The 9729-nt window shown below is 38.6% G+C and overlaps 2 protein-coding genes across 2 annotated transcripts; both read left to right on the plus strand.

The window, feature by feature from the left end:
• The first annotated feature begins 1692 nt into the window (after positions 1-1692).
• On the plus strand, positions 1693-2643 carry LOC105995038 (olfactory receptor 2AG2-like). The gene has a single exon (XM_013028701.1). It carries the CDS (start codon positions 1693-1695, stop codon positions 2641-2643), a length of 951 nt encoding a protein of 316 aa, XP_012884155.1.
• A 6159-nt stretch (positions 2644-8802) lies between these two features.
• LOC105995039 (olfactory receptor 2AG1-like) lies at positions 8803-9729 on the plus strand (the record flags this gene model as incomplete). The annotated part of the gene is made up of 1 exon (XM_013028702.1): positions 8803-9729. A coding segment is annotated over exon 1 (927 nt), but the record flags the coding sequence as incomplete, so codon positions are not given.

Genomic DNA, 9729 nt, shown 5'->3' on the forward strand with positions numbered 1-9729 from the left:
AAAGCAATGGCCAGATTGGTTTTGAACTTGCCTTTGCTCAAAAAGTAGAGAACATCTTCCAGTCACTGTTTCTCAGGTTAGACCTATAGATTTGATTTCATGGAATGAGAGAAAGATCTCAAGTGACAACTGAAAAAGAGATGTGATTTTTAAAAGACATTCAAAAATGCTTCTTGAGTGGAGTTCCTTGAGCAAAAATACAAGACAACCTTGTACTGTATTTCATTGTCATGAACTCCACAATTCCATCCACTATTTTTCTCATACATGAACCCCAAACTCTATTCACCCTCAACTTTCACCTTATAGACACTTACTGAATGAATCCTTCCCTGAAATCATACATGAATGGTCTCAAAACCTTTCACATTTTTATTCACACATTAATTTTCAGTACTAATGAAGGGCTTTGTGTGATAAATTTTCACATATGTACAATTACCCTAGCTAGAACCAAGTATAGTATCTGATACATTGTAGGTGCTCAGTAAATGCTGATTAAGTGAATAAAACAGATCTAATATATGGGCTTTCCCTGTCAGGTATTTATGAATCTACTACTTAAAGATCCCAACTCTGGAATAACCAGGATAGTGACATCAATAGAAGAAAAGTACAATAGGAATACATATACAAAGGAAGATGGGGAATTTACTAGCAATGTTTCCTCATCTCTTTCAGAGTTTCTCTGAAGTCTTCCACCAAATTGTGAATAATTTGCAATGATAAAGAATAGATAAGCGCATGCACACATCTGTGTGACTTTCCTCCTCAATCAATTTCAACCAGTGCTACTACAATCAGCAGGACAGCTTCCTTCTTGTATTGCTAAGATTTGCGAAGCAAGATAATCATCCCTCATAATCAGAATATTGCAGTGAATCCTAGGTAGTAGCTACAAGCCTCGTCTACAATGTCTGCTTTATGGATATAACACATACTAACAGAAACAGACACCATGCCTCCAAGAATCCCACCTGTATCCTTGCCTTCTTCTGAGTAAATATTTAACCACTAGTTTCAAAGAGGCCAATAATATTTGTACTGTTGCTATAACATGTATTTTACTCATGTATTTAATTCAGTCCTGGATTCCTTTTCTTTCCAGCAGACAAGCAGTGTGGCCATCAAGGAGAGGAATACTTTTGAAGACTATAGAGTTCCAATGGCCCAAGAGCCCAGAATAGCTTCTATTGCCAAATGATCAACACTGAGACTTGAAAGTAAAGGCATACCTCAGAAGAAAGTAGAAAAGAACAATTTTTACTGAATAAGATATGTAAAATGAATTTTAATCCCTAGTAGACTTTTAAGCAAAAAATAGCTAGATTTTAAACCAAGGTTCAATGCATTTCTTTATTATAAAATAAGAGATGTTTTCCTTTATGAACAAAATTCTTTGCCTGTCTTTCTTGTCTTTGATGCTTTATATGAAAGATATTCTTAATAGTAATTCTCAACATGTTTGCTATATATGTAGTTGATGGATCTTCATAATGCAATGAAAATATTCAAAAGTTAAAAATAACAGAAAAGAAATGATTCTGGATTCTGGATAAGTTCCAAAATCCCTTTCTCCGTCCCCATTTATTTTAGGACAATCCAAAAATAGGCTAGAAAAATAGGCTAGAACCTCTTTAGAAGAGGTTCTAGACGCATTCCATTTCTAGGCAACTAAGAAGAGCACATAGAATGGAGGTCTGGAACTCCACCTTGGGAAGCAGCTTCATCTTGGTGGGCATTCTGAATGACAGCAGCTTTCCTGAACTGCTCTGTGCCACAATCACAGTGCTGTACATCCTGGCCCTGACCAGCAACGGGCTGCTGCTCCTGCTGATCACAATGGATGTGAGGCTCCACATGCCCATGTACCTCCTGCTTAGGCAGCTCTCTCTCATTGATCTCCTTTTCACAACAGCTGTCACACCCAAAGTCATCATGGATTTTCTCCTTGGAGATAATACCATCTCTTTTGGAGGCTGTGCCCTGCAGATGTTCCTGGCACTGACAATGGGTAGTGCAGAGGACCTGCTTCTAGCCTTTATGGCCTATGACAGGTATGTGGCCATTTGTCATCCTCTCAAGTATACGATCTTCATGAGGCCACGGATCTGCTGGCTTGTGGTGACCACATCCTGGATCCTGGCATCCCTGAGTTCCCTAGGACATACCATCTACACCATGCATTTTCCTTTCTGCATGTCCTTGGAAATCAGACACCTGCTCTGTGAGATCCCCCCTCTGCTGAAGTTGGCCTGTGCAGACACCTTCACCTATGAACTCTTGGTGTATGTGACAGGGGTGACTTTCCTTTTGCTCCCCCTTTCTGCCATTGTCACCTCCTACACACTGATTCTCTTCACTGTGCTCCGCATGCCCTCAAAGGAAGGGAGGAAGAAAGCCCTAGTCACCTGCTCCTCCCACCTGACTGTGGTTGGGATGTTTTACGGTGCTGCCACATTCATGTATGTCCTGCCCAGTTCCTTCCATAATCCCAGACAAGACAACATCATCTCTGTGTTCTACACAATTGTCACTCCAGCCCTGAACCCCCTCATCTACAGTTTGAGAAATAAGGAGGTCATGAGGGCCTTGAGGAGGGTCTTTGGAAAATACATCCTGCCTTCACACTCCAGCAATTAGAACTTAGCTGTCACTATTCCTTTCCCTCATCAAATTGCTATACTAACCTACTTTTTAGTAATATCTTCTGTGATGGTCTATACACATTTTAAACTCTTTATCTTCTACTGTGTAGTTAGTATGTACAAAGACATGACATTGAAGTCATGTGGCACACATTACTCTGTCTTGGGGAATTTCCACATTAAAAAAAGACTGGAAGAAAATAGTTGAATAGATATCTGAGGTTTACTATGCTGTGAGGAATCATGAACATTACCAAGTTGATAGGACTGGGGATTAAATTTCTACTTCACTTTTACATATTGGAGAGAAATAGTAGGTGTTTTAGACTAGGCAAAAAGTAATAGCATTGATCTTAAGCAGTCTGCTCCCTTTCAATTGTATTCTTAAAATATTAATAAAGGAGACGTTCCACAAAAGATGTATTGGACTCATTGCTTATTTAAAAGAAAGATAGCTTTGTTCTGGGTGCCAATGGCTCACACCTATAATAAGGCTGAAATTTGAGTTTCATGGTTCAAAGCCAGCCTAGGCAGGAAAGTCTGTAAGACACATCTCCAATTAAAGGTTTAGTTTGTTTGTTTTCTTTTTAAATTATTATTGCAGAGGTGATATACAGAGGAGTTACAGTTACATGGATCAGGTAATGGCTACAATTCTTTTTGAACTATGTCTCTTCTTCCTTCACACTCTCCTAGTTTTTCTCTCCCATCCCCACCCACAAGATGTACAGTTCATTTTCCACATAGTGTCTCGTAAGTACCATTGTAATATTTGTTTACTCTTTGTTCCATCTTTTCTGTTCCCCCATTATCTCCCCAAATACAAAAAATAACAAATAAGGCAAAAGTAAAAATAAAAACAGTACAAAAGTTTTGAATGGTGTCTGAGGTTTGCTCTCTTGTTACCAACTGAAGAGTGGATTGGCATTTTTGATTCCCATAGGGCGAATAATAGTTACTCTTTGGGACTAAGGAAACACCCATGGCATCTAATCTGAAAAAACTGCTCCCTTTCTTTTGGATTTTACATAAATAAAAAGAAGGACCTACCAAAGCTACATTAGGCTTCTAGAGTATTAGGAAAATCTTACTAGTGGGGAAGAATAATAGGTGATTGTGTTTACATTCTATGCTGAGGAGAAATTCACATTGATAGCACAATGACCAATACATTTGCAGACTAGAAAGGCCTGAAGAAATTCAATCTGGCAACTCTGTTTTAAAACTGTCAGAGTCCTTTTAAAATATGTATGATTAAGACATAAAATAAAGACAGTAGAATTAAATGTACACACAGAGCAGAGGTATAATAATGTGGAGAGAAATCAACTGCTCTTGTGGTTTGAATTTTTTCAAATGTGATTTTATAGCACACAGATGTGTTTTGATACTAGTTGCTGGGAAGAAACATGGAAATATGTTTATGTCTGTGTGAATAGAAAAGGAAGCACAGAAAATATGATTTACTTTGAATATGCTTTTATAACTACATTATTAATATACAGGAGAGACTGAAAACATTCAGTGAGAACCTTCTGGGTGCAGAAGCTACTGGGTCTTATGTTGGAATCTGCTTGGGAAAACCCAGAATTTAGGTTCTTAAGTCATTTTTAAATTGTTCTATGTGTAAAACTAAGCTAAACCAGCTAAAGTTCATTAAACCAAGAGTCTTAAAACTTCATGAAATATGGTGGAAGTAGTGCCTCAGGCTTTTAATCCTAGCTACTTGGGAGCTTGAGATCCAAGGATTGAGGTTCGAAGTCAACCCAAGCAGGAAAGTCTGTGAAACTCTTGGCTCTACTAAGCTACTAAAAAGTCAGAAAGGGAGCCATGTCTCAATTGGTAGAGTACTAGCCTTGAACAACAACAAAAAACAAACAAACAAAACAAGAAAGCTCAGAGACAGTACGTAGACCCTGAATTCAAACCCCAGGACTGGCATGAAATGAAAGAGTGAAAGAAGGAAAGAGAAAGAAAGAAAGAAAAAAAGAAGGAAGGAAGGAAGGAAAGAAAGAAAGAAGGAAGGAAGGAAGGAAGGAAGGAAGGAAGGAAGGAAGGAAGGAAGGAAGGAAGGAAAAGGATAAAATGTGAATGCCTAAAAAGAAGCAAACATTGCTTTAAGTTTTCCCCTTATTTCTGAGTGATAATTTGACTCATTTTCTTGTTTAGTATTTGGTGGCTCTTCTTTCCTTATTATGATGTGACTATGTAGAGTATTGATAGTGGGAGAGGGCCTGAGTACCTAGGTTTGAATCTCTGTTTTTCCTTTGTCATCTCAGCATTCTTGAATACTGTGATCCATTTTTGTACCACAGTTGTCTCATCTGATAGAAGTATTGATAAACAGAAACCTTATCTCATGAGATAACGAATGTTAAGCATTTAGACCAATACAGGTGAATGATACTACACATATATTGTCTTTTATATTTATGAAGAGAAAAGTGTCTTCAAAATCTTAATCAATTTATTTTCTTTTTAGAAGAGACACTTGTGTTCACTAGAATGGGTAAATGGATAGCTAGCTAGCTAGCTAGCTAGATAGGCAGGCAGACAGGCAGGAAGGCAGACAGACAGGCAGAGATAGATCAATAAGCATAGTGTTTATTATGATGTTTTGATGTGTGTGCAAATTGTAGCATTGGTAATTAACGCTTGCTTATATGTGTTTGAATTTGCACTGTATAGTAGTTAAGAACAGAAAAAACTTTCTTGAACAATTTTCAAATATACAACATATTACCATTTTAATCAATATCCTGACCATGATATACAATAGAACAGATGTGCATAAAAGGGATTTTCCTATAAATTATTCCCTCTTACAGCTCATTCTTTCACTTTGTAAGTTGTTTTTGTTCTAGTATCTCTTCTCACACAAGGTGAATAAACTCCTTATACTATTATTATTTGCTTATTAAAATCACATTAAAGAGATAACATGGACATGGATCTAAAATCAATACCAATAAAGGATAAGAAATATAAAAGAAACAAAGGGAGAAAAAGAGACAGAGCTAAAGCAAACATGAAAAGGGGGAAAAGAAAAGAAAGAAGAGAGAGATGAGAGAAGAGAAGGAAGAGCAATATGGGAACCTAAACAGTGATTACTTTTCAACTCCCTGAAATCTGTATTGGAAATTAATGCAAGTAAGTTTACAGACCTATAGAAAAAAACAACAACAACTTCTAAAGTAAACTACTACAGAAGGACATTAGACAAGACTATCAATAGGACCTTTTCACAATTTATACAAATCTCTACTCCTCTCCATGGATGCCTGTGTCTTCATGAGGGTTTCCAGTCCAAACTAACGCCTCTGTCTCTCAAATTGATTCAGTAGACAAACTAGAAAGCTCAGAGATCATGATCAATTTTGCAATACCTTCAGAACCCTTTAATAGCTTTATGGCAAGAGGAAGACTAATATTTAAAGAGAGAATGTTAAATGCTAAAAACTGAAATTCATAGCCTACAAAATACCTCCTCAAAATTTAAAGAGTATTCCACGTGTCCAATAATATTACTATATTATTCTGTCAAAAGATATACTCTTCACTATAGTTGTTGTACATGACTTTGAGGAAGAAATAAATTTAAAAGGCAACTGAGCTCTACCTAGAGGGTAGGATTCCCAGAAACATATGTTTAATCAGGAGAGCCCTTAAGGTCCCTAAAACTGTATCATTCCTCAAGCTATAGATAGGTTTTTAGTACTGGAGTAATTATGGACAAGACTAACTCGAGCATGATGTCTTGTTTAAGCGGTAGAATGTCAGGACATATATCAGTGTGGCAGTCCCACAATACAGCCCAAACACACCCAGGCAGGAGAAACAGCTTTCTTTTTCTGTAATTTGTGGGCACATGAAGCACCTAGAAGAGAATTAACATGTAGAAGACCTGATGGTAACAAGTGGGGAGATCATAGGATCTGAGCTAGGGTAAAGTTTCAGACCTGAATGTTACAATATACTTGCCAATTGAATAATTAGAATTAGAAGTTTTCTATATTGTTTCTTCTTAAATTCAAAACAGTGTTAAACTATCATTTCTGTTGTGTTTGTGCAGTATCTTTGGGGGATATATATGTAATTTATATTATTATGAAAGGTATTATTTATTTTCTGCAAGTTGAGAGTGCAGAGATAGAAAACTCCAGCAGCTCTTGACTGGTGAGAGGAACGACACTGAGGAGACATGAAGAGCAGGTGGAGAGGGGAGAAAGGCCTGAGCTGGAGCTGTAACACAGAGGGATGGAACTGTTCATCATCTTGAGATCTTGTACAGATCTGTCCCCTGAATATGATATGGAGGCAAAGGAGAAGACAAGAAAAATGACAAAGGACAGACAAGAAAAAAAACTAACAAAGCATAGAACATGGATTAGATCAGTGTTGCACACTAACTAAAGATGGAAGACTAGTGATGGAAGACTTGACTCCTTTATAACTTGGGCAGAGGCTGGCCATGTCTCTTGCTGCTGGGTCAGTTACTGAAACCAGCCATTGAATCAAGGTCCTCAATGGCCAGATCACATGGAACAAAACGAAGCCTCAGAGTCATTTTGATGGGCAATGCCTGAAGAAATGGTAGGACTGGGGTAAGCCTGAGAGGATTCATTAAAATCCACTTCCCAGGAGAAATATTTTCTTGGAAGCCCAGGCCACCAGGGATGTCACTGTGAGAAGGCTCCCAGGACAAGGCCAGAAGCCCAGCTTCCCCAGAGACAGTGGCTGTGACTCCTTGGAGCCCTGCTCATACAATAATAATGTCTCTTAAATTCTCTGCCAGGCACATCTTCTATCATGGAGTCCAGCTAAGAATACATAGACACCAGACCCAGCCAGAACCCCTGCAGTGCTATGATGGACTTGCTCACCTGGAGATTGGGTGAGGACATTTTTGAGAGAATCAGAGACTGGCTTACCCCACATCCTGTCTGGTTTGCAGGTGACTAACTTTAGCACCCATCCCTTTCTACAGAGAAGACTGGCCATGGTGGTGTCCTAAATCTGCTAACTGTCATGAGCAACTTCACCCCGCATTCTCAGAAGAAATACCTACTCTTCCCTAGTGTCTTCAGCCCCTTTTTGTCCCTAATTAATTCCATAATATGGGCATGAGGCTGTATCTTTCTTTGTTTGAGGTAAGGGTTCTATCTTTGTTTCTAGAAACTACGGGGAAGCAATGAATCATGAATAACAAGACTAAGAATTACTGTTCTGATACCTAATTGTCTAGTTTTGCATACTTCATTCCTAACTCACTCCCATCTGAACTTTAGACACTTTGACAGATATCTATTTCATACATGATGGAACATACTGAATATTCAGTACTACTGGCCAGACCTAAGTTTATAGATTTTCTGATATTGACTTTCTGTTGTAAGTCTCAATACTAGCTGCATTCCAATGGCTACTATGCTTCCAGAAACCACATCCAGTTCTTTCTCTTTGATTTCCACTGAGTAAATAATTTATTACTAACTTAAAGAGAAAAAAAACTATTGTGCGCTTCATCTCAATTCACCTTTTAGCTCTATCTAGCATATCAATTCTTTTTAGCTAAGATTTACTTTTCCTCCAGCAAATCAATGGTACAACCATCAAGGAGAGGAGTACATTTGAAGATTACTTGGGATAAGGTCATTGAGTGATTCCTCTGTGGAGGAAGCTGTGGAGGAAACTAACACCTTTGAGATGAGAAAGTAAAGGTAGACTTCAGGTCAAGGAAGAAAATGGAAGAATTTTTTATAAATATAATTTTAAAAATGAGCTATGTCATAAGTACATTTTAAACATGGAAACAATTAGATTTTATTACAATACCATGTTGTTGCTTTTTCATTATAAACTAAGGGATGCTTTGCTTTCTTTCTGAAAATATTTGCCCTGATGTACTCTATTGGATGATATATATGTATATATTTAATAGTATTAATCAACATGTTTGTAATCCATTTAACTCAAAGATTGTTATAATTCACTGAAAATATTGAGGAAAATCAGAAAGCAGGGCGGTAACATAGGGAATTGAAAGATATTCTACAGGATTTCTGTTGGCTATCCCAGTTGGTCTGAGTCTACTCAAACATTGACTGAAATCCCTTAGAAAGACTTCCATTAGACATCTTATTCTATGCACAGAATGGAGGTCTGGAACACCACCTTGGAAAGCAGCTTCATCTTGGTGGGCATTCTTAATGACAGCAGGTTTCCTGAACTGCTCTGTGCCATAATGACAGTCCTATACATACTGGCCATGACCAGCAATGGGCTGCTGCTCCTGCTCATCACAATGGATGTGAGGCTCCACGTGCCCATGTACCTCTTGCTTAGACAGCTCTCTCTCATTGACCTTCTCCAAACATCAGATATAGCCCCCAAAGCCATCATGGACTTTCTACGTGGGGATAACACCATCTCCTTTGGAGGCTGTGCCCTTCAGATGTTCCTGGAACTAAATCTGGCTGGAGCAGAGGCTCTCCTTCTATCGTTTATGTCCTATGACAGGTATGTGGCTATTTGTCATCCTCTGAACTATATGATCTTCATGAGACCAAGTGTCCTTTGGCTCATGGTGACAACAACATGGATCATTTCCTCTGTGAGTGGTCTAGGATATACCATGTACATTATGCATTTTCCCTTCTGCAAGAGCCGGGAGATTAAACATCTGTTGTGTGAGATCCCACCTGTGCTGAAGTTGGCCTGTGCAGACACCTCTAGATTTGAGCTCATGGTTTATATAATGGGTGTGATATTCCTGATCCCCCCACTTTCTGCCATTCTGGTCTCCTATGCACTAATTCTCTTCACTGTGCTCCACATGCCCTCCAAGGAGGGGAGGAAGAAAGCCCTTGTCACCTGCTCCTCCCATCTGACTGTGGTTGGACTATATTATGGATCTGGCATAGTCATGTATCTCCTGCCCAGTTCCTTCCATAGTCCCAAACAAGACAATATCGTCTCCTTTTTCTATACAATTGTGACCCCAGCCCTAAACCCCCTTCTCTACAGCCTGAGAAATAAGGAGGTCATGGGGGCCCTGAGGAGGGTCCTTGGAAAATACATC

The sequence above is a fragment of the Dipodomys ordii genome, unplaced genomic scaffold (assembly GCF_000151885.1).
Source record: "Dipodomys ordii isolate 6190 unplaced genomic scaffold, Dord_2.0 Scaffold113, whole genome shotgun sequence".
Classification (NCBI taxonomy): Eukaryota; Metazoa; Chordata; class Mammalia; order Rodentia; family Heteromyidae; genus Dipodomys; species Dipodomys ordii.